The 27,960-nt window shown below is 45.4% G+C and overlaps 1 protein-coding gene and 1 long non-coding RNA gene across 2 annotated transcripts; both read right to left on the minus strand.

Moving 5' to 3' along the window:
• Window positions 1-743: 743 nt before the first annotated feature.
• Window positions 744-22,258, minus strand: LOC144134523 (uncharacterized). The gene is made up of 8 exons (XM_077667431.1): window positions 22,161-22,258; window positions 20,247-20,393; window positions 17,808-18,043; window positions 13,681-13,821; window positions 7,845-8,018; window positions 4,312-4,474; window positions 2,331-2,426; window positions 744-772 (listed from the first exon to the last, which is right to left on the minus strand). The coding sequence occupies exons 1-8, from the start codon at window positions 22,210-22,212 to the stop codon at window positions 744-746; spliced, it is 1,038 nt and encodes a 345-aa protein (XP_077523557.1). The 5' UTR covers window positions 22,213-22,258.
• A 2,044-nt stretch (window positions 22,259-24,302) lies between these two features.
• LOC144135518 (uncharacterized) lies at window positions 24,303-27,612 on the minus strand. The gene is made up of 3 exons (XR_013315521.1): window positions 27,494-27,612; window positions 24,537-24,636; window positions 24,303-24,375 (listed from the first exon to the last, which is right to left on the minus strand). It is a non-coding gene; the product is annotated as an uncharacterized LOC144135518 (long non-coding RNA).
• Between the last annotated feature and the right edge of the window lie 348 nt (window positions 27,613-27,960).

Here is a 27,960-nt window from a genome sequence, read left to right on the forward strand (position 1 = left end):
TCACTTCGCTTTGACGTTTGATTTACTGAATAATAATAATAATAATAATAATAATAATAATAATAATAATAATAATAATAATAATAATAATAATAATAATAATAATAATAATAATAATAATAATAATAATAATAATAATTGGTTTTTGGGGAAAGGAAATGGCGCAGTATCTGTCTCATATATCGTTGGACACCTGAACCGCGCCGTAAGGGAAGGGTTAAAGGAGGGAGTGAAAGAAGAAAGGAAGAATAGGTGCCGTAGTGGAGGGCTCCGGAATAATTTCGACCACCTGGGGATCTTTAACGTGCACTGACATCGCACAGCACACGGGCACCTTGGCGTTTTTCCTCCATAAAAACGCAGCCGCCGCGGTTGGGTACGAACCCGGGAACTCCGGATCAGTAGCCGAGCGCTCTAACCCCTGAGCGACCGCGGCGGGGAGTTTACTGAATCCCAATTTTTATTTTCAGGGCAAGCTGCTCCGCTGCCAAAGTTAGCAGAGAATAACTAAGGCTATTAAACACGAATATGGAAGGAACATTCGAGAAAGGATGGGCGCTCGTAAATGTATTGTTTTGCAAACCAGCGCGGTACATATATCACAACACTGGTTCGCGTAATCAATAATCAAAAATAAAAAAAAAATTGAAGGGACACTTAAGCTCCGCTTTAAGTGTATGACTTTATAGCGTAATGGGTTAATTGCCATAAACGTGCATAATTGGTCATTCTAAACTCTACGTTCATCGATCACTGGGAGTCCTCACATCACCTGCGCAGTGGAGCAGCAATTAAGCGATGAACCTGCGATGCCAGGTTTCACCAGCGGCGGACCTCGCGCGGCGCAGGCTGCTCTTCCCGAGCGACCAGTCATCTGTTGATCTCCCACTTTCCGCGGTGGGCAGGTGCAGAGGACGCCGCATGGTCACGTGACCTAGGAGTCCCACCTGTCTCCTAGATTGCTCTCTGGGCACCCCACCTGCCAGGGCCATGCTCGTTATTTTTCGCTCACAACACCGACAACGTCGACACCGGATTGTCTACATAACGGTGCCCTTAACGCTATCGCGTTAAAACAGCCCGTAGCCAGCAATTCTGGACGAAAGCATCTTTTTTGGCGGGAAACCATCTATGAACACAATTTTTTTCATATAATGTAAGATTTCACTGTAACAATCAACATATCCGCAGATCACCCGACGGCGGTCTTGAATTTTTTTTCTAGTAACGGATTTGCTATCGTCAAAAGCGTTCCCCACTGTTTTTTTATGAGAGTCTTAACTGTTCAATGATACATATGAAAAGATTGTACCATTACCTTCAATATTACCGTAAAAGTATCTTAAAATTTTCTAATTTTCAAAATCTTTGTCTGAAATTGTTGGACACGTTTGGGGGACGTTTCTTTTTCGTATCATAAAAGCCGAGGCCTGACAAAATTAACTCCTAAAAATCAAGAAAATTGAGCAACCAGTGGAAAGGAAATAAAGTCCGATAGCAAGACAATAGACGATTCACCCAGTGCACCGTGTCGTGGCTAATACTGAGTTATGCAATGGTGCGAGAGGACGCATATGGGAAGCATAGTCGTGCGTACATGACATGCAGTAGCCGGTGGCGCTGCAGTCACGAGTGACGTGAGCCGCTATTATGATTCAACGACCAGCAGTGCAACAGCAACGGCAAAGCGCACCGCACAGCGAAGAGGTGAAGACTGAGTCTTGAGTAATCATCTTCCCTTAGCAACGCGAATGGTGCGCTATCGTCACCTCTTGTATACCGTTGAAGATGTTATGATTGCATTGCTTGTGAGGCATGCACAACTTGCAGCAATAGGTGCAGGGGCAGATTGCTTCTATGCGGCATTCAATTTTCCGCCGTAAGTGCTTATCCGGGGGACCTTTTTTTTTCTACTAGCCGCGGTAGCTCAGTGGTTAATGTGCTCGTCTACTAAGCCGGAGGAGTACCCGGTTTCAAACCCGACCTCGGCGGCAGCGTTTCGATGGAGCACGCGAAACCCAAAAAGGCGCCCTTGTGCTGTGCGATATCAGTGTACGTTAAAGATCCCCAGGTGGTCGAAATTATTGCGGAGACCTCTACTACGGCACCTCTTTCTTCCTTTTTTTTACTCCTTCCTTTATCCCTCGCCTTACGGCGCGGTTCGGGTGTCCACCGAAATATGTGAGACAGTTAGCGCGTCATTTCATTTCCTCAAAAAATAAGTTTCATTTTCATATTTTTTCCAGGTGCCAGGTAAGGAACGTAGACCACAGTGGCGATGCCTTTCATCACTTGAGCAAAGAGGCGCACGCAAGCAAAGCACGACGTACCTCTTGGAACAGAATTCTCGGTGAAAAGGGCCAGATTGCTCACATTCGTTAAAATGGTCAAGGCGGTTTGCTTCTCTTTTTCCACATACAGCCGCACTGCAAGAATACAAAGCATGCATTGCATGAACTTACTACGAATGCCATCAGAGACAGCACCACTGTGTAATCGTAAACTGTTTAATATCGACTACAAGCTATAAATATTCATCTACAGGATTTTAGTACAAGCAGCTGTATTACACAGTTGTTGAGAAGAGAGAAGTAAAATAAAAAAAGCGCTTCTGCAAAGTTTTTGCAGAGTTCCGAAGAAACCGAGAGGCCACAGTATAACGCCGGTTTTAGCTCGGTAAGGTACAACTCTAACACGACCCAGTTAATCGTTGAGGATGTCAATAGACTAGTAATTGCATATTTTTGCTCGACCTCGCCGCATTTCACTGGTCCTATTTGCATGTGCCATCTAAGTTTAAGAACTTGGACATCGGTCGCATCTTTTATTCCTTAAAAAGCTTCGGCACCATTGGAACAGGGTGGGTAATTGCTTATATTAAGTTGCTATGATTATTTTTTAGGTCAGCCAATATTTAAAGGCAAATTAAACCAAGTTCGACGGGCTGTTTTTCTTTAGCGACAGCTCAGGCATGAGAATGCTGTGTATTTTCGCAAAATAGTTTCCTGCATAACGAAATTTTTTACACCACAACAGCCGCGATGAGCCCTGCAAGCACCAAGGGACACTCTTGGTATTCTGAACGGAAATATTGAGTGGGTAGAAACGAATTTAGAGACTTGATGTGTATGTGAGTACCGGGTTGTCATTGAGCTTTCCCCCCGACTGGTCGCAAAGTACTCCCATCGTTCAGGAGAGTACGGGAATGGGTGAACACTTGGTGTGGAGGTGCGGTACCATTTCTACGGTCACTCCGTTTACTCTCTAACGTCTTCGTCCGAATCGTATCCAGCAAAAAAAAAAATGTTTAGTTTAGCGGCGTTCTTTGAAAAACAGTTCGTTTGACGACTCGGTAATCGCCTGTCCCACTGTGTGTTCCAACTGGTAATCTCGCGCTGCTGCTTTATCCGTCCTATTCTTTCATCATTCATGCCAGAGCAAACTGCGCATTGTTCAGGTGAAGAAGAACTGCCGAGTTCTGTTTTTCAAGCTTTGAGAGCAGCTGGACGGGCCACGTGCAGTGCCCGCCCTTATAAAAATGGTCTATAGACAGTCTATAGACTTGTTCTATACTCCATTGCCTCCCTATAGATATTTCTTTTTGTGTTCTCATAGTTTGTAGAGTGTCTACAGACAAAAGTCTATTAAAAATGTATGGCCATAAATCTACAGGTTGTCTATAGACTGTCTAAATACTGTCTATAAACAATCTATATATGGTCTATAGACTGTCTATAGGATTTGTATTGCGTATATACTATTCTTGGATTTGTCTGGAAATCTATTGACAGTCTATAGAGTGTCTAATGAAATTTTTGTAAGGGCGGGTCGACGTATAAAAGCAGCTGTATGCGTATAGATAGATAAAGAGAGGGGGAAAGGCAGGGATGCTAACCAGAAAGGCTTCCGGTTGGCTACCCTGCAATGGGTGAGCGAATGAGGGGATTAAAAAGGGAGGAGAGAAGAAACGGGAAACACTGTCACAATCTGTCAATCAAGGCAGTCGTTCGTAAAAAAAAAAGCAAAACAGTGCCTTGCAAGCCTTGATGGCAGTCGACTGCTGTGGCCACGGACCGAGGATTTTGTCCTCTTCGAAAGGGCGAGGATCGAGGCGGTCCAGAGCGCAACGCTGCTTACGTCTTAAGCCTTATGCCTTAAGAGGCGACCTGGAGTGCGATACGCCTTTCCTGAAATGGGTTTCAGGCTTACAGTAACTAGCGAAGACGAGGTAGGCTACAGATCTTCTTTCGTGATCAAACGGAACCGACGTTTCCCACATGAAAGCGCGGTGCATTGCGGAGGTGTACGCACCGAGGTGCTCGCTTTGCACGATGCGTCGGCCGAGCGCTCTCGTGTCGAGGCTCGGGTCGTACAGTCGGATAATGCTGCCGTAGAAGCCCGCATGGCTCTCGTCGTTCTCGGCGAAGACGTAATGGTTTATTATCCAGTTCTCGTCTTCCCTGTGGTACTTCAGCTGAGAGAGTGCGGAAGGAGAAAAGTGTAGATTTATGTTTTTTTTTGTTTATATTCCAACAGTAACCCTGCAGTGCGACACGCTCAAAGGGTACACAATAATTTATAACTACTCAAAAAAAAATGCTCAGGTGATCACACGATGTGATGCAACAAACCTGGGTTAGTGGTATTGTTTCTACATTTCGCTTCTACAATGGTCTCCTTCTGGTCGCGTTTTTAATTGTATATTTCACAGTCGCTTTTTCGTTCCAGTGCCGCGAGGGCTTTTCTAGGGTGCAGGCATCTGCATGATGGATGTGCGTGAATAAGTGGTGGGTAGAGCGTTCTGGAGGCTGTATGGGGGGGGTTAGGGCTGAGGGTAAGACTTCTGTGGGGTGCAAGGGATCATTGGAAGGTGGACCCCTTCTGGAGGTTGGGGTTGGGTGTTTGGTGGTGAGGGAACCTTCTGGGGGATGAAAGTGGGTTTCTGGTTGTGGATGGGGGGATCGTAGAGTGTGGAGGTGGTGCCGCAGAACACCTGACAAAGATTTTGCGTAGACGAGGGTAGAAATGCTAACGCATAAAGGGGGATGCTGGTCTTAAAACTATTTTTGTATATACAGCACGATCCTAACCATAATTATGACGATAGGGTGCGTATTTATGTAGAGCTCAAATATGCCTTTCAAATGCCTTTAACACGTAGAGACCTTAAGTGCCAACCGTAACTAATGCCACTGCATGATACTCCGTCCTGAACCGTCTGCTTATTTTTGTTTTGGTGGTACAGCTCTCAAATCATTCAATCGTTTCGCCCCTCGGGCTCATTTTGAGCGATAACATTTTGCGCAGATATAGTTAGAACTTAGAAGTGTATTTGTGCGAAAACCTTTCTAGAAATTTATTTTATATCAATATTTTGCAATCTCAAGGTAGAAGTGTATTTGTGCGAAAACCTTTCTAGAAATCTATTTTATATCAATATTTTGCAATCTCAAGGCCCGAATAGAGCATCCGCCTCGCCCTCGTGGGGAGGGAGGGGGGGGGGGGGGGGTGCTGGGTGCGATCACCAGTGCCGCCGCGTACTCTCCGTTTTTCTAATGGACACAATATTTCTGCTATCTTTGAGCTGGGCTCTTCGGGGGCGAAATGCTTGGAAAAGGGTATTTTGGTCAACTTCAGCCCTCCCGCTGGATGGACAACCTTTCCGGGAGGGACCGAAATCCGTTTTGTGCGCTCAATCAAGCCCATTGTGGCCATTTTTTCTGTTGCATAACGTGGAGCCAAAGATCTATTTTCTGAGGATTTCACCCCTGAGAAGCCGAGCACCAGGCCTGGGTAAAGCGTGTACCCATTTTATCACCGGCGAGTGCCCGGTGGCACTTGGGATCGAACTCCGCACCTCCCGCATGCGAGGCGGATGCACAAACCAAATAATTAAAGAGCACTGCAGAGACTGCATTAGAGAAATGCAAAAGCATTAGTGTTTGCCGCAACGTTGGTGGCTCCTAGTCGAATTATGCCCATTAATTTCTTAATTAGCATCAATAACTAGTATAAACATATTGATAATTAGTAATCAGTATCATTGATCGGTGTCACTAATTAGTGTTATTATGTTTGTTATGTAGTGTCATTGATTACTGAGTAATTTTATTGACTCTAATTAGATATCGTTTAATAACTGACTTTATATACTTCCTACCACTCTTGCTTCCACATTTTGCGAACACTTTTTGCGTTAGAGCTATGCCGAGTTGTAAATGTGGGGAGCCTATCTGTTATCGTTGATTTTAACGGGATCAAAGCATCAGTTTTAATAAACAAGATGTTAGAATTCAGAGAGTTCGATTAAACGAACTCCCTGTGTTTGGGTACCCCCGTGTTCCCACACGAATACGACGCCACACTTCCGCAACCACCTTTACGTGAGTGCCGGCCGAAGACCTCGTCGACAGTAATAACACGTGGAGTACGATATAGACATATCGAAGGCTCGTCCCTGTGTTTTTTTTTGTATGATGCATTTCCATCGATAAGGATATAATCAGAAATTCTGGGCGTTACAATGAAAAACAAACTGCAGAAGGAGAAAGTAAGGGAAATGTGGTGTAAATAATGGGGCAAAATTCTGGTCCTAGTAATGATCTGCCCCACTATCATGCAGTGTTCTACACGTATTGGATATTATAATGAATTATAATAAGGGGGTAATTGAAAAATGACAATAAAATTACTTGAATTTGTGCATTTCCTGCAGAATGTTGAAAAGCGACCCCTCAGGAAATAAAAAAAAATGTATATATTACCACCCAGTTAACTAATACATAACATTTCGCACACTGCGAAGAGATAAGCTCACCTCAGCCTTTGAGAGTGTTGCCTCATAAAGAATTTTTTTTTGCGAGAGAAATGCGTTTGTTCTTTCTTACACGTCAGACGAATGCTGCAGCCTGAACGAGACAGATTGTACGAAAAAATAAGGATTAAACAACCGAAACCTCAATAAATACCAGTTTTTGCACAGAGTCTCGATCAAGATGCAAACGCCGCGACCAGGACTGAATCGGCGACTTTCTGCGGAGCTGGGGAACGTCAGTACCTAAACTAAACTAGTGCGGCGGAATGTTTTTGTAATGACTTTTAAATCTTGGGCTTTCCTCATTTCATATTGATGCAGCCGGTGCCGTAATTTTTATTTGTAGTCTCGTGCAACAGCGCATATAGACATTTTTTCCACATAGGACATAAATTAGGAGTGAGCGTATGCTCTGGGAAGTCTGCTTTCTGTGGTCGAGTACACTTATTTTGGCAATGAGCAGCATAAAATTCGATCGAATCTTAACATATGGTCCCTACAAAATATCCACTGACAATTTCTGGCGTCCAGAACATGAAGGCGTCCACCACGGCAATTCAGCCGCTTTGGTGTTCACCCGCTCAGCTCAATGTCGCGGGAACGAATCCCGACCCCTAGCGGCCACTTTTCGGTGCGAGTGAAATACGTAAATGCCTTTTCGTTGTGTGATTCCAGCGCACGTTAGTGTACTCTGGGTGGTCATAACTGGTCTAAAGCCCGCCACTGCGGAGCCCTCCAGGGCACGCGGGTAGCATTAGGACGTTAAGCCTCACGTACTACAGCGCACCTGACGATCAATGTGCCACTTATGACGCGAAATCAACCATACGGCCACTGCGGTCTTCCGCTACGTCACCTGCCTTCGTCACATAGGTCCCCGGTTTGGCAAAAGTAGGAGACTTCACCTGAATGCCTAGTGTACCGTTAGAATCAGCGAATTTCGGAGTTCAGGACAGATGAGAGGGCCGGATTTTGGTACGTGGGACGTGAGGGTGACGGAGCTTTCAAAACAGATCAGAGGCGTGCGCACCAGGACGTAGAGTGGATAATGAGGCAGCGTGAATGTCTTGAACTCCACGAGGGCTGGCATCCCATATACGAAGGACAGCTGGACCATCGGGTCCACGATGTCGAAGTTCGGATCGGAAGGCATGTTCGACACGTCCAAGCCGAGGCGGCGGAACAGGCCCTTGATGGTTTCCACCTGCACAACAGGCAGAAAAATTGTCAGCGGCTTAACTTGGCTAACCCTGGTATTCAGCGAAAAGCTTCTGCACACATGGATGGCTACTCGTCACTTGGCTTCACATCAACCCAACAGATGCCCTTAAGTGAAAAGGTCAAAGGTCAACCCAATGGTCACCCGATGCCAAAGGCCAAAGGTCAGAGGTGAAAGGTGTAATGTTAACAAAGGTAATGGGTTAAGGTTAGGCGTCAAGGCTTCTTACACCATAGCTGTACCATATACCATGTAAGGCCATACACGGCTCTCCTTGGTTGGGCTGAAGGTCGTTCAAGCTCGTTGTGCTGCCTACCCGAAGACTGCTTTACCTAGCGTAGTGAAGCTTTTCGCTTGAAAAGAACGCGTAAACAAGCAGTCTTGAGACCAGAAGAATGTATTTTGCTAATCCAACTTGTCGTGTATTGATCAGCATAAGAGCGAACACGAGGACAAGTGGAGTGCCTGCGCATTCTGACAAAGGAAAGTTTGTCCTTGCGAAAGATGCTGAATCATAGCGGCGTTTTTTACGACATTGACCGAAAGCTTTAAGCGAACTTTAATGGCGGCTGGAAGAAGCGCAATCTGTTGCCGTCCTTGGCAGAATCTTGGTTGTTTTTAACATTCTCAGTTAGATCTTTATCGCCCTGACGATGTAGGCAGTTGACAATTATCTAGTTTTGTTTTTGATCCACATATAAAAAATCAAAGGAACAAAAAATTGGCAGCAATAGTTGTCTTGTGCTTGCGAAGGTCCATCGTATAATGTGGGTAGTGCACGCAAGGCGCGTGGTTCGTACAGTATTGAAGACCCATGTCTTCGAAGAAATCTCTTGTGCACAAGTGCAAAAGAGCAGTCTGCACAGTGACTATTCCTTTGACTGCGCACGGGAACGCTGCAAGAAGCATGCGTAAGCCACCATGGTGGCTCAGTGGTGATGGCGTTCGGCTGCTGGCCCGAAAGACGCGGGTTCGATCCCGGCCGCGGCAGTCGAATTTCGGTGGAGGCGAAATTCTAGAGGCCCGTGTACTTTGCGATGTCAGTGCCCGTTAAAGAACTCCAGGTGGTCGAAATTTCCGGAGCCCCTCACTACGGCGTCTCTCATAGCGTGAGTCGCTTTGGGACGTTAAATCCCCGTAAACCAAACCAAACCAGCAAGAAGCATATCTTCTGAACTGCGCTTTGCTCCGATGCAGGTTGCGCCGGCGCTTTTCCTGACCTGGCTGATACCGGAACGGCGATCTGTGGCGTGCCCATCAGCGCCGATGGGCAGTGACGGCACTGCCAGTCAGCAGCTCCGTCAACGCGTCTTCTATCTATCTCTGCGCATCCGGTGCAATTGCTCGGCTTCGGCTATCCTACCCCATCGACGACTGCGTCATCGACTGCCAAGGATTTAAGCTTTTGTCTCGCCACCCTGGGCTTGTTGGCATGGGAACACTGCTAGAAGCATGTCTACTGAACTGCACTTTGCTCCGGTGAAGGTGTGTACAGCTTTATTGCACTCTAAAAACAGCGATGACATCTGCTTGCTTCTGTTTTCGTGCCAAGCGGTGTTGTGTGATACCGTTTGTCGTTGCTTTTACATGGCTTTCATGCTGTTGTGCTACAGCAATGCAGAAACTAACCGCGGCCCTGTAGTACTCGATCCGAATCGCTATTAGAAATGAGATCGCGCCCTGAAAATCCTGCAGAAGTGATACCCTTAAATTTTCAACTTCTGAAAGGTGTACGCAACCGTTCATTGCAATGTTCAAAAATGCCAACTGAGCTAGCCGCGGACATCCTAACAAAGTAAACAGTGTTGAGAAGCATCGAAAGAAAAGCGCTTAACTCCCAGAAACGTTTGGACGAATCGGAGGAAAAATAAAAAAAGTTCTTGACAGATTCAGTCATGAGCTTACAACTATGCAAGAGTCTAATGTAAGTTTTCATTCACAAAAAAAACTACTTTCAAGAGTGGCTAGATCAAAACGGGGGGTATTTTCCGCGATAATTTGATCTTTCATGGGTTGACTGAGTCTTCTGAAATTTGGCGACAAATAGAAAGCACATTGATGAACGTACTTAAGAACTTTTTTGACTCGCTACCAAACGACTCATATCAAGGCGTTCTCCGACTAGGGACCTTTTCAGGTAATACATGCAGACCCTTCGTTGCCTAGTTTAACTACTACAAGATAAAATAACATTCAATTAAATCGCAATGGTTTCAAAGAACGTAAAACTTCTATAAGCGAAGATTTCTCGCCTTCTACTCTAGTTTCACGAAGAAAAGTATGCGAATTTCGAATCATACACCCAGGATCACCCAAATTTCCCTTCCGGTGCAAAAAGCTATTTTTAAGCAGAGAATCTGTCATGTATACAAAGCATCCAACGATAGCATCCATGCAGTCGAGATGGTAACTGAACGCGGGAACCAATGTGCCGATGCATCGCCACGTGCTGCGTCCTACATCATCATCGAACCTACAGAAACTTTGCCGTCACCGCAAATTCTTGATAATCAAATCTTTCGCAGACTGTTTCGCAGTATGTCGCGATGACCGAACTAACCGATGTGGAGATGTTCTCCTCGCTATCTCGGAAAACATTGAGTCGTCATGCGTCCACACTAAAGTGTTCTGGAAATTGGGCAATCTCGACGATAATAAAAATACTTTGGCGTATGCTACAGCCCGCCTCCGTCTCCATAATCGTTCATTAAGGACATGACGAAAATAACGTAATCCATGGTTCCAACCGCTTTGTTTTTACTAGGTTTTTCAGCTTTCCAAGTATTAGTTGAGATATCCAACCTCCTTGCCTGTCCCCATTCTCAGCTGAAGCCAGTGATTTCTTTGATGTATGCTCCGTTTTCTCAATTACGCGCTTATTCAACAAATCTACCAGAATGTCTGATAACGCCACTCAGAATTAGGATTTGATCCCAACCCATTGCTTCTGCAATCGTATATTTAAATAACATAAGTGATCTCGCTTTGTTTACTTAAAACATTAACAACGTGTGTCCTAAGTGTGAGAAGAGGAAACAAACAAAATAGTTGAATACAATGCAGCCAACTTCGATGCCACTAAGAACGAATAAACAGTAAACTTCCTAAACTTTGAGGGTCGCTTTGTTGAAACTAACTGGCCTGTGTTAGCGCCCGATGTTCATGGACCACCTCAGAAATATATTTTAATCCTCAAGCCCCGTGGTACATCGCATATATAAGGCGCCGATCTCAAAGAAAAAAAAAAGCGTCGATATTGTACCGCTAGACTATCATTAAGTAACACCCACTGGGACGCACACAAGGCCGCTGGTAATGCTTACGTAGCTGCACCGAAACAACCAAAACGGGATTCCCATATTGCCTGGACACAGGGTTCATATCATCGTTCACAACTTGATTTAATTAGACCAGCCCACCTTTTTTCATTTATTTAAGCATCTTACTCATCTCTCATTTCATAACCTTTATGCCCCAAGGCAATAAACATCGCTTGAAAAAAAAACAATAATAAGAAATTTTTCTTTTAACTGCCACCTGCCATGGTGAGCAGTTTCCTCACAATCCGGGGGACAGGTCGCCCTCTGTTTGGGTGCGCAGTCTTTGATGACGTTACAAGGTTAGCATTGCGTCATGCATGATGGCAGTCACCCTTTTCGCTTGCACAGACCATTCTAATGCTCACGCATTTAAAGTAAAAAGAATTCATGCGGTGTATGTTTGCTTCAGCTTCAGCGAGTGTAGGCCACCAGTGTTGACGGTCTAGATCTGCAACCCTGCGGTAATGTGGCGATGCAAACACCGAGTCGTCGATGTATACCAGGTGCTTCAGGCAATACTTTCAGAAAATCGGCTTATTGAGGTAAAAATATGGCTTTTGCGGCACAGTATTACCAGTGATGGCTGACACAAGAAAATCGGTGAAACTTTTTAAGTAGTCAGCTGGTTAACTGTTTTTGAATAGGCAACTTTTTAACTATTAGAGTCAGGTGCCTACTTGAAATTAGAGATTTGTAGCAGGTCGTAATTAACAGCGATACAAGTTTCTAGAATTTAAAAAAGAACACAATTACCCTCGGCGCTGTGGCTCGACAAAAATGAGCTTTTTGACTAGTTACATGCACCTTAAAGGTTGCTTTGCCTGCATGTTTTCGAAAGCGCATGCATTTTGGCTCGATGTAGACAAATTTTGTTGAGCCACGGCGGCAAAGGTAGTCTTGTCCGCAAAGTTTTAAAAAACTGATAAGGCTATTACTAACGACCGGCTACTAATCTCTAATTGCAACTAGGCACCTAACTCTAAAAGTTAGAAAGTTAGTTATTAAAAATTAGTTAGCCAGCTTACTACTAAAGACAATTCACCGGCTTTCCGATGTTCCCCAAAACTGGTAATAGTATGCCGTAAAAACCATAATTTTACCGAAAAATCCCATTTTTGAAATTTCTTAAATCCTTCCCTGAAACATCTGGTACATACATAAACCCTGGCATGGCAAATGATAGAATAGTTTGGACATGAGACTGTGAGATAAACAACTACCGAAAATTTACTGAAGCTCGCGATGTAAGTTGGGCTCGTGGGCGTCATTATTGTGTTGTGTCCCTGCGTGTTCTTTTCTTCTCTGCCCTGTTCGTCGCTCTGTAGTTGTGGAATACCATTGATGCTTCTTTGCATCCGCTACATTTTTAAATGCATCTCTACAAGGTTGTTCCAGTGGGCGCTGATGATGAGCTGCCAATAAGCAAAGTTATGACATTTATTGTTGTGGCTGCTTATTTATTCTCTCTGCCGTACAATTATTCAGGTTCTCGGGCCATGTTTGGATAGTTCAATAGCTTGATTCCATCAAGAACACAGTAAGAGGAAACAGCAAGAGCCGCCTTTGCTTGAACTCACGTACTAATCGATATAACCTACAACAGAATGCATGACAAGGTTGTGGCTACATTAGGCATATCTAAAGTAGGCCTAATTTTCCTGAGTTGAACCTGGTTTAACTACACACTTCCTTTACAACTCAATCTCAAAAACATGTCCTTAACAAGCGTTTCGTTGTGAAACTCACTACAAAACACCCTTAAATGTTTTTTAAAGTAAATTCAGTGACTGTTGAATTTAGTTTGAAAAGATCTGAATCAACAAAGCCTAAACAGAATATAATCGCTGACTCAAAGCTCATTTTTGTAAGGGACCAGTGGTTTCCCAGTCACAATACGCATGCATGCAATATTCTTTCTTGCACCCCATCGGCGCAGCCCTTTCTCAATGAATACAGTGTGGCTAAATTTGGCCTTCCTCTGGATGTTTGCACAGGTCTCACAATTCCACCTAGGCACTGAACAATGCAGCTAATAGGTACTCTAAATAGAGAGGAGCAATAATAGACTAAGATGTCCCCTAGCGCACACCATTTTATAAAATTGTGTGCGCTACAGGACAGCTTACTCTCTTTTTTACTCCCACAGCCTTACTAGTGTTTAGCGTGTACCACCGCATGAGGGATTGGCACTGCGCTGAGGCCGTCACGGCAATCGTAGGTTGTGTTCTCCAGCATCAGAGTATTATATGACAAGAAGACTTCTATTTTGTCATAACTTTAAGTCCACTCTGAGTTGGGTGATTGACTTCTCCGCTCAAGGTTCATACCTGGGAAATGCTGGCATTGGAGCCGATGCGGACGCAGCCTTTGAACATGGCGGCACCCTTCTGCGCGGCGTTCTGGCCACTGGGAGGGACACGAGTCTTGAGGAGCACGTCTTGGTTCTCTCTCGATATACGATACTGCACCTGCCAGGAAAAGTGCAGTATGATATGTGAGAGTGTGTCATGGTATTTCTTTATTCCATCACCTCAAACTATAATCTTCTTTTAAGCGCGATGGTTCCTTGGATGCAAGCCAGGTGCAGGCAATAAGTAGCCTCCACGCTGTAGAAGTTTGGGGGGGGGGGGTGCGTTTTCACGTGTCATTTGTCTACTGCAGCATTTTTTGGACGCCAATCACCAGTCCAGACGAAGATATATGTTAAGAATATTGTTTGTCTCGGGAGAGCGCAAAATGTACAAATATATTCACAGTTATCATGATTCTGAACTGGTTGTAATGAATGAAGAGAAATAATGGCTTGCATTCTATTCTCGTCAATGGACTGAAAAGCTTAGAATTGACACAAGAGGAGCAATTTTCTTCATTTCCTTTAGCTGAACAAGCGCCGTAACTTCAAGAACACTGCATACACACCCGCGTCCCTCATGGCCTGAGTGCCTGAGTCGCTTTGGGACTGTAATCCTACAAACCAAACTGCTTGCACACCCGAGGCGAGACCTGTTTGGAGGTATCTCATTCAGGGGTCCAGCGTGACGAATAAAACAATTCGGGTAGCGGCTTACAGTTATGCCGAAAAGGCCGTGTGAACTTTGAACGGACTAAATCATAACACTTGTTACCACTTGTTGCTGTCTTGTTGTCATCTGTGGGCGTATGTTTCAGCAGGCTCGGGTGTCCACCATGATGATTTAGACAGTTACCGTGTCATTTCCTTTCCTCAAACACCAATTTTTCAATGTTAATTTCACCCGCCGCGGTGGCTCAGTGGTTAGGGCGCTCGACTACTGATCCGGAGTTCCCGGGTTCGAACCCGACCGCGGCGGCTGCGTTTTTATGGAGGAAAAACGCTAAGGCGCCCGTGTGCTGTGCGATGTCAGTGCACGTTAAAGATCCCCAGGTGGTCGAAATTATTCCGGAGCCCTCCACTACGGTACCTAATTCTTCCTTTCTTCTTTCACTCCCTCTCTTATCCCTTGCCTTACGGCGCGGTTCAGGTGTCCAACGATATATGAGACAGATACTGCGCCATTTCCTTTCCCCAAAAAACCAATTATTATTATTATTATTATTATTATTATTATTATTAATATTAATATTATTATTATTATTATGTTAATTTCAAATACCTCTAAATAAGAGCAAGTAGACAAAAATTCTGCAAATGTAAATGACTGTATATGGAAAGAGTAGGAGTGTATATAGCATAAGTTACATGCAGAGTATTGCGTAGAGTATTGCTGTAATTAGTTGTAAATATATGTAAATAAATGTACGTAAACGTACCCTTCTTTTCTACAGTCTGTGCAGCGAAGTTCCAGCCGAAAGCAGCAGCCGTACTGACCATAATTAACTAGTGCCATTTTACTCCTGCTGCGAGTACAACTCGTCAGTGCCGCGGACCACACCTTTTACCCGCGCAGAACAATTTTCGTTAATAATGGTGCGACGGAACGAAAGAACGTAACAACTTACAACACTCTATTCGTGTGGCAAAGAACCGCAATAAGCGGCGCAGAAACCTCAAGAAGCGCCTCAAGTATGCTAGCCGCCATCCTCAAGTGCAGCGAACGCCCCAGCCCACGTCTGGAAACGCGGCGCAAAGCTGCCGCTCCAGCCAATTGTTGGAAAAATCGCCGTGCCGCGGATGAAGCGAGAACTGCACAATAAGGGGTAGGAAGTAGGAATCATGCAAGATACTGACAGAGGCTTGGTGTAGGAGTGGGACAGAGCGATCATCGCAGGAGCGCCGGCACCGCGCCCCGTGCGTAAGCATGACGCAAGCATTCCTATCATCTGGGTTGCGCCGCGTCACGGCAGCTAACTGAAGACGTGAACGCGGCTCCCATTGCGAAGCGGGTGATGCGGCTGGCATTTTAAAATTAGAGGAGGCGCTGGTTCGGCACTTAAGGTTGCGCGGGACGAGCATACGTCATCAGCCTCGTTTGGGTGCGACTGAGTTGACCCGGATGCAATACCACTGCGCATGTCTAACAAGTTCTTCATCAAGAGCTAGTGAGCATGCGCGGCATCATGGCGGCGTCTTGATAATGACAGAGCGAACGGCGCGCTCTGGGTGTTCAGCGCCGGAGCGCTTGCCGTGCACATCGTGGTTGCGGCGATCCGGCCAAGCCGCATAGTTGTTCCAGGACCGTTACAGAGAAGCGGCGGCCTTCCAGGCTGACTAGTGGCCGTCCTTCGGCGGTGTATACACAGTGTAACTGGTGTGAGTGGCTGTGGCTCCCACCACCCCATCGGCGGGAGCACGTTGAGATGAGAGCCGCGTTTTGTTTTGAGTTAGGGCTTGCCGTGCATTGCTCGTTTGCGCGTATTGATGTTTTGTCGTGTTGTGGGAGCCGCTGTAACCTCTCACTGTCCAATGGCACAGCGGTGAGGTGAATATAGCACACTGCTGCGTTCTTCTGAGCGCCCCTGAATACCCCGCGTCCTAACTATTCTTCGCGTAATTACTTGAGGCGTTTGACTATTCGCACCAGATTGCTCTACTGGAAGCAGTGGTTAGGGCGCTCGACTACTGATCCGGAGTCCCCGGGTTCGAACCCGACCGCGGCGGCTGCGTTTTTATGGAGGCAAAACGCTAAGGCGCCCGTGTTCTGTGCGATGTCAGTGCACGTTAAAGATCCCCAGGTGGTCGAAATTATTCCGGAGCCCTCCACTACGGCACCTCTTCTTCCTTTCTTCTTTCACTCCCTCCTTTATTCCTTCCCTTACGGCGCGGTTCAGGTGTCAAACGATATATGAGACAGATACTGGGCCATTTCCTTTCCCTCAAAAACCAATTATTATTATTATTATTATTTAGTTAAGGGCTGCCCTCTTAGCTGCGCCGCTCTGTTGATTTTGCTGTCTTAATTTTCTTCGTTGCCGCCTTTGTTCGACCGGGCATGAACCGGTGTTTCGGCGGCTACAGCTTCCGGTGTGTTGCTCATCGGGAAAACCTGAGCTCGCGATCCTCCTTAGCGAGGGAGGTTCCGTCAGTCGGTAGACTGTTTTTATTTCGAAGTAGTTAAACATTTGTTAATAGTGTTAATTTTTGGTACACTCAAATATTTCATTGAATTTACTTTTTTATTATATATACGTAACTGGAGGAGATGATACCTTTAGGCAGAACTGATGTCACCTGCTTGACGAAAGGTAAAAGATAAGAAAACGAAGGTGCTTTGTATTCCCTTCAAAATTATTATTATTATTATTATTATTATTATTATTATTATTATTATTATTATTATTATTATTATTATCATTATCATTATCATTATCATTATTATTATTATTATTATTATTATTATTATTATTATTATTATTATTATTATTATTATTATTATTATTATTATTATTATTATTATTATTATTATTATTATTATTATAGACTTTCATCTTTCTAGAGATATTTATATTTGTCTATTCATAGACTATAGACTGACAATGAACAAGTCCACTAAAAGTGTATGGCCATAAATCTATAGATTGTCTATAGACTGTTCTCTAGGGTTTGTCTATAGAAAGGGGAGTGCATAATGCAACCGCGCAAAACGGCGAGGGACGAAGAGAAGAATGCACAGGACACAACGCGGTTTCTTCTCTTCGTCCCTCGTCGTTTCGCGCGGTTGCAATATGCACTTCCCTGTTAACCGCCAACTAGCCCGCCTTTGCCTTTTAAATGTCTACAGACAGTCTACAGACTTTATAGACAGAAGTCGATGGACAGTCTATAGACGGCCTAAATAAATTTTTGTGAGGGTTCGCAGGTAGTGCGCTATAAAGACTGATGATTGATTTCTCTCTGATTATCAAGCTATATAGAGAGGGTCTAGACTTCAGCCTCTGAGCTAAAAGGGGTTAGCTTAACTTTGGGCACGACAGACAGACCTGACATGAGCTCCGGTATTCGTTTTTTTTTAGCACAGGATAGAAGGAGTATGCTCACCTTATCAAAGGCGTGTTTGGCTCCTCCGAATCTGTTGCATACGAAGCTGTAGAAATCGTCGCATGGGTTGTAGCTCCAGTTTAGGGACATGTTGAGATAATACGCGGCAAGTTGGGGGCCTGTCAAAGGAAACCTGGTCGTCGGTTCTCGTGTAGTCGTTGTGGTGGTGGTGGTCCTGGTTCGCCGAGTGTAGCGGGGACTATAGGACCACGTAAGTAGTGTTGGTAACGTGTAACCTGAGAGCAAGAAAGAAACAGCCCGCGTTAGTGGACGAGTGCATGGGGCACAGCCAGACTGCCAATTTAAGGTTCCACTTAGGTGAGCTATTCGGGTAGAAGTAACGCAAAAGAGGACACTGTGCGCACTTGGGAATTAAAGCTCTTTAAGAAGAACTCCAGATTGGGCGAGATGGTAGCAATTCACGATGGTTGAACAGCGCGAACAAACAGGGCACAGTACCTCATATTACAAAGCATTTAACTCTGCCATTTTTTTATGATTCCGAAGTGGATAACAAACACTGCACTTATCACAAAATGCCCATTTCAATGTTCTGTGCTTTTTATGTTTGCTCTTTTAAAGCGAGAGCTTTACTAGGCTATGTCGGCGGTTTCGTGTCATCAAAACGTGTACGCAGCCATTGAGGGGAACTAGAAATAGAGAACGCCTAAAAAGTGGTTATAATCGAAGGAGGATGTGGCGCAAAAAAATTTGGTGACGATCGGATGAATATTTAATTAATTACAGCCAAAAATGTGCAGTAAGTGGCTGTGGCCAGGGCAAATGTGGCGCCAAATTTGAAACACTAGAAGAGTAGTGCCACGTGACCGGAAGTGTATACGGAGCAAACGCGCGGCGCAAAATTTGAAAGTTTGGAACGAAGCGTGCTCGGAATTAGACGAATTGCACAAATTCTCAGGCAGATAGGGGCAACAGAAGCAAAGAGGAGCAAATATAGGCGACGAGTGCCGAGCAGGCGGCAACGCTTTCGCATTACTTCAATGCGGGTTACCGCAGTGATCTCGAATTTGTATTGTTAATCTGGTGCCTCTGATCTGTAAATTACTTATGCCTCTGATCTGTAAATTACTTATGCGATGTTGTGTTTGAGCGCGTGTATGATTTGTGTCATCGTAAGTTTTATCATGTTTCGTATATAAGTGCCTGTTGTCTGCTACCCATGCCACGACGGGCAGGAACTCCGGCAAGCTACTATGATAGTAGATTTTTTTCCTGTGCCAGCACTTTTTTCCCTGGTTCATTGTTGAAAAAATGCTGAATAAAAAAGGCTTTGATTTGATTTGATTTGATTTGAAGGGGCACACAGAACAGCGCCGTTCTCTGTGTCCCTTTTTTTAGTCTGTCCTGTTTGTCTGCGCTGTTGAACCGTCATTAAAGTTTGTCTCCTCTACATTAAGATGAACATTAACAAGTCCAGAATATATTGGCAAACACATTTCATTTTTGCGCCGCTTGCCATATCGCGCAATCTTGTTAACCGTCGAGCTTTCCATGGAAATATTGAATGTTAAGTAAATTCCGTTTAACTGCTGTGTTTGTTATGTGAGAAGGCGTTTTTCGCTCGGATGCTGGTCGTGGCCTCAGAGGTACGCCGTAGTGCGAGTTTTGGTGGGCAGACCGGTTGGGCTGGTTGGTGTGAGTGCATTATAATTAGTTTTTAGTTTAGTAGTGAGTAGAAAGCGTTTACTGTAGACATATTCGCGCAGCACCTCATAACACTCGGTGGTTTTCGGAGTAAATATTCCCACTGTTAAGATGCATTTCTGCAGCAGTCACGCGGCTGAAGTCTGGCGTGGAGGGTACAAGTGTTGTGGATGGTCTGGCCACCTTTAACTGCGCGTCCTCATTAGGAAAGTTGAGCTTGGTGCCCATGAATCGAGAGGAATACAGCTTAAAAGCACAATAGATGCGTCGCTCACTCATGCTCCTTGATTAACTATACTGAGTGCAAATAAAATGTTGTGTTGAGATATCCGTATACATTTAGAAGCAAACGCTCCTAGCCATCTGATATACTTAGGTCATTTAGGTTTTTCATTGCATGGCTACTGCATGCTTTATTTCATTATTGGAGGTCTTTCGGAAGGTATTATAAAAGGATGGGAAGAATATGTTTTTCAGGAGCACAACAGTGCGATTTTTCTACAAGCGATGCCTTCAAAAATGCATGCATACTTAAACACGCTAGCTACTGCCCCTAGACACCCCTGAAGGAGCCGAGCCGGCTTCGAAACGTTGGGCTCCAAATTATAGTTTGTGGTTGGTGATGTGTACAGTACATTATAAGTCTATCCTTGGTACTGTTTCAGTGGTGGCTTCCAGAATGCTAACGGCATTTCTCGCAGTGAGCTAGAAACTTACAATGAAAGGATTGTTCTCTGTATAACGTAACTGCAAGGACGGCTGTGTTGGACTTACGATATGGTGTGCGAGTCCTAGGGATCCTGCTCCGCCAGGTGGTCCGTTTTCTCCTGGCGGATGCCAGGTCAGCACCCTCACCCTCGCCGCCACGGCCGCCTTCGTCATTTTTCTCAATGCCTTCATAGTCTCCAATCCCAGTGTCCCCTGCGAAGCCGTAGGCCGAAACAGGACATGAAATTCATGCGTCGAAAACGCAGAAACCCTCCGTCTCTTGTGGGCGTCTTGATGGCCGCCAATTATTCATCTTCCACTTTCTAATTCTAGCCTTCGGCTCACAATAGACCCATGCAAGAGCGGAATCTCTTGGTTCACGATTCTGACCCATGGTTTGCTACTCTCCAAAGCGATGAAAAACTACTTGGTTGTCAATGCAGCGGCCCTAACCATAGGTTGCGTAACTGATGCAACTAGGAACCAGTTGGCTGCTGTTCGTACCGTACATCCTCACCATCCATTACTCGACGTCCAGATGACGATATGTGTGCACCTTAACTTGTGGTGCGGAGTTTTAGAGCCGGAGGTCTAGTTCAATACCAAAGCTGCAAAAGCCGATTCATTGCTGAAACTTTGAGCTTGGGGTTGACTTTGAATAAATAAGCTAAATATTTCCGCCACGGGGATTTGAACCCGCGACGACGAGAACAGATCAACTTTGCTGGTCACTGCACGGGGGCACTATGCTACTGCCGTAGCCAATCACGTCTCGTATTAAACTGGAACACACACTCACGCTGTGGGATGCACATTGCCGTCTTCATCATCATCCATCTGCTGCACGAACAGACGAGGTAAACTTAACCTCGATAAGACCTTAACCTAAGTCTAATATCGTCGCCAGACGTGCCAACGACACTAAAAAGCAAAACCATGAGCCAATCAGGCTGAAGCGTGGCCCGCATGGAGCGTTTTTCCGGGCGATTCGTCCGCGTCGACGGCAGCGGAGCGTTTTTTTTTTTGCCGCCGGAGAGGACGTTTTTGCCAAATCGTCGGGTTCTGGCGAAACAGAAAAAAAAACGCCGACGCCGCGCCGACGCCGGGAGAGGGCAGCGACAGAGGGCCAATGAGAGCCGGAGCGGGTGTCATGTGATTCTGGACGGAACCACGCCGCTGCACGTCGGCCGAGAGAGACGCGTTCGCATAGAGGACGCGCGCACGGGTGCATTTTGCGCGCGAGAGCCAGCGGCTTCACTTCGCTCCCTGCGCATCCGTCTGATTTCAGTATGGATGGGGGCGCGCGCATCGCACAACTGAACGGCAAAAAACGCCGCTCGGCTGCTGAGCACGCGGGAGTGAATTCGTCGACGCCGGCGCGGGCTTCGGGCGCGCGACGCGATTTCGCGGGGAAAAAAAAACGCTCCATGCGGGCCACGCTTAACACATGCAATGTCACGTATGCTCTAACTGCGTTCGCATAGAGGACGCGCGCACGCGTGCATTTTGCGCGCGAGAGCCAGCGGCTTCACTTCGCTCCCTGCGCATCCGTCTGATTTCAGTATGCATGGGGGCGCGCGCATCGCACAACTGAACGGCAAAAAACGCCGCTCGGCTGCTGAGCACGCGGGAGTGAATTCGTCGACGCCGGCGCGGGCTTCGGGCGCGCGACGCGATTTCGCGGGGAAAAAAAAAACGCTCCATGCGGGCCACGCTTAACACATGCAATGTCACGTATGCTCTAACTGCTTTGAAACTCTAACTACTTTAATAATCTGTAATTTTTTTTTGTACGGAAGGCTGTTCAAAAATGCCGACGAAATGCAATCCTGGCCTCGTTTGCAAATTCTGAAACCTCGGTAATTGCCTTTAGTAGATACATCGAAATGCCTGCCGTTTTGAACAATGCGCAGTCTTCCCGTCTCTAAAGCCTAGCTTTCGTTTTCGCATCCGCTCTATGATTCGTGTCAGCGGCCTTACCGCTCCGTGACATTTGAAGAACCATGAAGGTGGTGAGTGCGATAACACCCATGGCGACCAAGCAGATGATCACGCCCACTGCTGCGCTTCTGTACTCCGAGTCCCTGCGTCAGTGAGTTTGAATTACGTTTACGTGACATACAGCAGCTTTGCGCTCTAAAGTGAATTCAGAAACGCGTGTCATTGGATAGATTGCGATTATGACGTAAATGCTTGCCGAGCGAGTGAGATCACCTTTGACGAGAGAAACAGCTGGTAGTGACGATCTTTCTAAGGGCCACGAAAGGCGTTTTTACGGGAAAGCAACAACAACTGCGCAGGAATCTTCACTTTTCTTTCCACTGCATGGACTTTCCTGTGAAGCTTATAGGTGCAGCTAATCATGGGGCGAAATAGCAGCGCTGTGTCCACATTACGACACTTCACTGTTGCTCGGTGCTTGTCGAGATTCGTGAAACCTAAGGCCAAGTTGTTTTTATGAGTACGTACGCTAATAAAAGAGGCAGGCAGTCTGTGACCGTTCTTAAGTGCAGCATTATCAGGTGCGAAAACCTTCATGGGGAGCATGCATTTAAATACCGCCGTCTTTTTGGTTGGCAGCAGAGAGAAGAGCAGATGGTCCCGCCACTTGCGGCAATCAGACGAACTGCTCAGCCCTGCCCAAAAAACACACGCTGCGCCATCGATAGCTGATAGCCCAGCCTATAGAGAGGGTCACCGTCTGTTGAAATCCGCGAGGTTGCCGCAGAAGATAGACGGGCATTAAAGTGGAGTTCCGCTTCTGGTATGATCTAAGAAGTATTCGTGAAACATACTTCGCTCTGGGTAGAGAAAGCCTGTATCTAGTCGCTTTAGCGCTTTTCACTTATTCAAACCAAAATCACGGTTCAGGCGCAAATATATTTGTCTCTAATAAAATTGAGGCCATTTTCGAAAACTCGTCGTGAGGACATTTTTGCTATCGAGCTAAAAAAACACTATTTTTAGTAGTTCGTTTTGAGCAGATGCAGAACTGCAGTGCCGATTTTTCAATCCACTAGAGACTGTTTCAGAACAGGCGCTCTTATGGAACCGTACTCTACATGGAAAAATACAAAAATTAAGGGAGACGTCATAGCGTCACTGCTGCATGCTGAAGCCGTCCCGAGTCGGCAAGATGCTGTCGGGTCACATAAATGCGGCAATCCACGCCGTTCCCCCTCCTCTCCCATGCCTTTGTGTTTCATGGCTGAAACGGCCCATTCGCCAGCCGCTACGTTGGCTCTTAGAGACAATGGCGTCGTTGTTACTCCCCTGCTAGGTAGGTTGAGAAATGACACATGATTTATTTTCACGATTTTTTCAATGCAGCCAGGTTCTGCTCAACAGCATTGAGATGGATTACTTCAGAAACCTTAGTGGCGGTTCCCTCTCTAATTCTAATGTACGTTACTATCTCATCTGTGGCCGCGACATTCAATACCAGGCAGTGCTTATAGAACACTACAGAAAAAGTGTTCAAGCTCAAACATACATGTCTCAGCTGGTTGCCATCGGTAAGGCGTTGTTTTGTGCGTGCTAATATTGCGACGTTTCAGCAAAAAACTTACTGGTGTTTTGAGTCTGCAAAGCGAGAAAAGCAGTTTTAGTCTTGCGAGCGCAACAAAAAAAATTGCAATTTGATTTAGAAAGGCATTATGGCCGTCTGGACTGGCATATATAAGCCTTTAGCCTTTATCTGCATAATTTTCGTATAGCTACATGAAGTTAACTCCGGCGGTAAAGGAACTGCTGCTTTTGTTATATGCGCACCGCGACTGAACCCGTCTTTTGTTCCTACTTTGTCCTCTGCGTTGATCGGGTTCTAAGAGGATAATACGACATCGGCACGAAGACCAAGGTTCTAAGCGCTCGGCAGTTTTGAATCTTTTTGTCACTGCAAACTTCCACGGCATTGCATTCACGACACTCAAAAGTGTCAGCTGCATTCTACCCTTCAAAAGTAATATTAACAAGGATAATGCGAATGTTATGTCTGCATTGATCCAGCGCTTCGATATTCCATTAGAAAGTTTACACCTACTGAAAGCAAAAGCTGGCTCTACGGTGCATAATGGTGTTGTTTTGTTCGTCTTTATTTAGGTCAGTAGTCTTTCGTGCTTACCCGACAATAGCTCTGGATCCTGGGATTGCTCACTGATGAGGAAGACGTTGGATTCCAACGGCAACGTGGTATCTGCAACCGGAAGCAAGTATAAAAGTGAAATTAAAATTGAGTTCAGGTTATTCGGGCACGAGTTTAGTTCTAGAGAACAATATCACGGCGCCCCTCCGATGGAACGTGAACGAAAGACAAATGATTTCAAGCAGTAGAACTGTCCTCAAAGATATGCTCACCCATTTCGAAGGTCCTTCAGACGATGGTGATGAAGCCTTTGGTTTTGGAGCTGAAGCCAACGATAGCTGAGCTGTGACTCTCGTAGTAAGCCGTCAGCACCTGTGATTAAGAGGCACAGTTCGGCAGTGCTGCCGAACAAATCGCCATGCTCTGGAAATGAGGTTTAATTAAAGAAGGAAACCTTTCCTGTGGTATTTATTGTTTATTAGGCGCGCGCTGCCCATAACAGGTATGGCTATCCTAAAGTTCTTGTGTACACAGGTGAATGCATAGAGATTGCGCATCTGAGACATCTGTGCAGCCACTGATCTCTGCTGTTCTCTTTAATCCTCGCTCAGTAACTTCCGATTGCCTGTTCTGAACTCTTTTAAGCACGCGCATCATTAATTTTTTTTATTTATTTGAATTATTGATACTGTTAACCCTGTAATGAGGATAATTACAGGGAGGGACAGTGTATACAATTACAATTATAAATACAACTCTAACTGCAAAAAATACATTCACAAAAAAGAATTACAAACTTCCACCCCGTTCCCGCAAAAACATGGGTTGTATTACTCTACAGTAGTTTTTTCGGGGGTTTTTGATTTAGATGTTTTGCTAAGCCATCAAGCCGGAGGCGAACCATTGCATATTTTAGTCATTTATTGCAAACAGGAAAGCAAAGGAAATCGTTCATTCTTGTCTACGTGACGCTTTGAGTCTGTTTTACCTACGTTGGCTTCAGAGCGCATTCATGGCGTGGTCCGCTGTTCAGCGATACTGGTTATCTGAATTTTTTGTGCATCTGTTTGTGAAAAGGTCCCAGAAAGTCCCAGGCTTTGGGTAAACAGACTACCAAATCTGCCACTCATGAAAGAAACTTCCGAGTCATTTCGCCCTTTCGCCCTGTTTCTAAATCTTTTTGAAAGAGCGGTTGTGTGCGGAGCATGTTAATTTGAATTTTGCATTTACCTACTGTCGGCGTATTCCAGCGTTGCACTAACTTTTTAGAGCAAAGTGCAGTATAGCTCTACGAAGGAACAGCTGAAAAAAGTTTTATATTTCGTTAAGATGCTGTGTGCATGGCTAGAATAAATAAAAATAGGCGAAGAGTGCGGCGGAACACATTAAGTTTAAGAAAGGACACCCTTCACCAAAATGGGGGCCAACATTGCACCTGGCGCACGCCAGCTACACAGGTTAGGAAATGTTCAAGGCTTTGCAGTTCAAAAACCCAGGAGACTGTTTTATTAGCCTTTATTTAGTGGTTTTCAAAATGAACACTGAACCCTTGTTGAAACCTAATTTTTTCACCCCCGCCCTAAAATCTTTGCAGATCCCTTTTCATTTCTGCTTATCGCTTCTTAACTAGCTCACACCCTGGGTCATAAGATAGAGCACTGAGATCTTAGTACTCCTTCAGTGCGCTGAAAACAGGCAAAAAAGTGTGAATTAGAAACCTCTAGGCGGCGGGCCACCAAAGCCCACTCATTGGTTCGATAGTCTTTATTTCTTGCTTCCCTTTCATTTCCTTTCTACAAGCTCTACACAGAGGAGCGCACCGTGCTTCTTAGTTGGGATTGGGTGCCTTTCGTCGTGGCCTGTATACTCGCTGTGACTTCGTGACTGTGACCTTGACTGTGCTGTTACTTTGGTTTTGTCTTGTTTTGTTTTGATTATGTTTGCTCTTCCCCAATTTTCGTCGTGGCCTGCACTGTGTGCTTTTTGCGACTGTTACTGAGACCTTGACAGTACTGTGTTTTTGGTTTCATCGTGTTTTTTTTTTGTCATCGCTTTCACTCTATGCTTTGTCTGCCTGAGATCCTTACTTCGACTGTGATGGGCCTTTTGTTTCCTCTTTTTTATTGTTTTTCTTATTTACTGCTCTGATTTTTCATTAAATTGTTTTTCTAGCATTTAAGTATTTATCTTGATTGGGTTTAAGCCTGGCAAATGATTGCTCGTCCGGGCTCTCTCTGTCTATCTATCTTTTTATTGTTTTAATATTTTCTGAGAGGAACAATAAATGGTAAAAGGGCAGCCTCACCAGATCTATTGTATGGCTTCGTACGTAGCCGGCGTTATACATATTTCGCTACACATTAAGTAGTGCGTTATTCTTACTGCTGGAAACACAACCTGCTAAGGTTGTGGTTCCAGCAGAGTTTGACCACAACCTTGGCAGTTTGTGGTCAAATACCATGGTGAAGAGGTCGCACGTCAATACAGGCACAATGATACAGGCCCCTGTACTGGGCAAAGTCAGCGCGGGTTGTTGAAATCAGCCGAAGCTCTCCCCTTCAGCGTCCCGACAGCCTGAGTCGCTTGGGGACGTTGAACGCCATAAACCCCAAAACTAAAAACCATGCTGCCGAAACGAGAATCTTCAGGCATGCGTAGATGTGGCCGACTACAGTGGTCGTCGGCAAACTAAATCGCATTATGCCGTGCATCTACTAGTGCCGCTATATGGAGCAGGTATACATAAAGGGCAACGTAAAGACGTTAAATTCATTTGAGGAACGCGCTATAGCACTATAGAAAATGATATGACAGTTTGAACATTAAGAGACACGAAGAAGGAAGCGGTGCTGTTAAAAACGCGAGTTCATGACATCCTAGCTGGAATAAATTAGAAATGCTCACAGACAGGGCAATTAATGCGCAGAGGACACAACCGACGGTGGCTTATGGCAACGGAGTATATTCGAAGGGCAGGTAAACGAAGCAGAACGCGACAGAGAGCAGGGTAAATTAAGGATTAAGTCATGAAGTGTGCGGGGATAAGGCAGTCGCCGCTAGTACAGGAAAGACTTAATTTGACGCATACGGGAGAGGCCCTTGCCATGTAATAGTTAAGGTGATGACAATTAGCGTCGTCAAGGCATTTCGAGGCTTGCACTGCGGATGTCCTGTCTGGTCCTCTGCCTTCCTCGATAACCCTAAGGGCAGCAGAAGGCTTGTTACTCACCAGAGCTGGAGCCAAGACTAAGACGCTGCGTCTGTACGAACAACCAAGCAAGCAGCTGTGCTGGAAGTCAACAATCAAAGATCTTGCACGTAAACGCTGCTTGTTAGGCACCACTAGCAGAGGGAGAGGAGTCCAGCGGCTGTCCGCAATGAACAAGATGGCTGATCAGATTTCAACGGCTCGCGTCACGAGCCTCTTTATCTTCCTTCCCGCGGTTGTTGTTGTTGTACTGTGTTGCAGTGGCCCATACGGACAGTGGGAGTTTGCCAGGGTGCCTTGCACATTTAAACAGTTTCGAAACAGTGACTCTTTTAAGGTAGACGAGGTTGAGCATGATCTGCTCACGTGACCTATGCAGACGGTCTATACAAGGACGTGGCCGCTAATGAACGGCGGTTCAACTTTCTGTCAATACTAAAAATGCAGCAGTGAGTACAGAGCCTAATAGGGCGTGTAGGTAGCCCAGA

Source organism: Amblyomma americanum, chromosome 5, assembly GCF_052857255.1.
Source record: "Amblyomma americanum isolate KBUSLIRL-KWMA chromosome 5, ASM5285725v1, whole genome shotgun sequence".
Classification (NCBI taxonomy): Eukaryota; Metazoa; Arthropoda; class Arachnida; order Ixodida; family Ixodidae; genus Amblyomma; species Amblyomma americanum.

Excerpts from the sequence above, each read along its gene's own strand:
- LOC144134523 (XM_077667431.1), bottom strand. The coding sequence starts at position 22,212 with ATGGGTGTTATCGCACTCACCACCTTCATGGTTCTTCAAATGTCACGG. Across the intron at positions 20,394-22,160 it reads TCTTCAAATGTCACGGAGCG|GGGACACTGGGATTGGAGAC; the intron begins GTAAGGCCGCTG and ends ACGGCTTCGCAG. Across the intron at positions 13,822-17,807 it reads CCAAACACGCCTTTGATAAG|GTGCAGTATCGTATATCGAG; the intron begins GTGAGCATACTC and ends TTTTCCTGGCAG.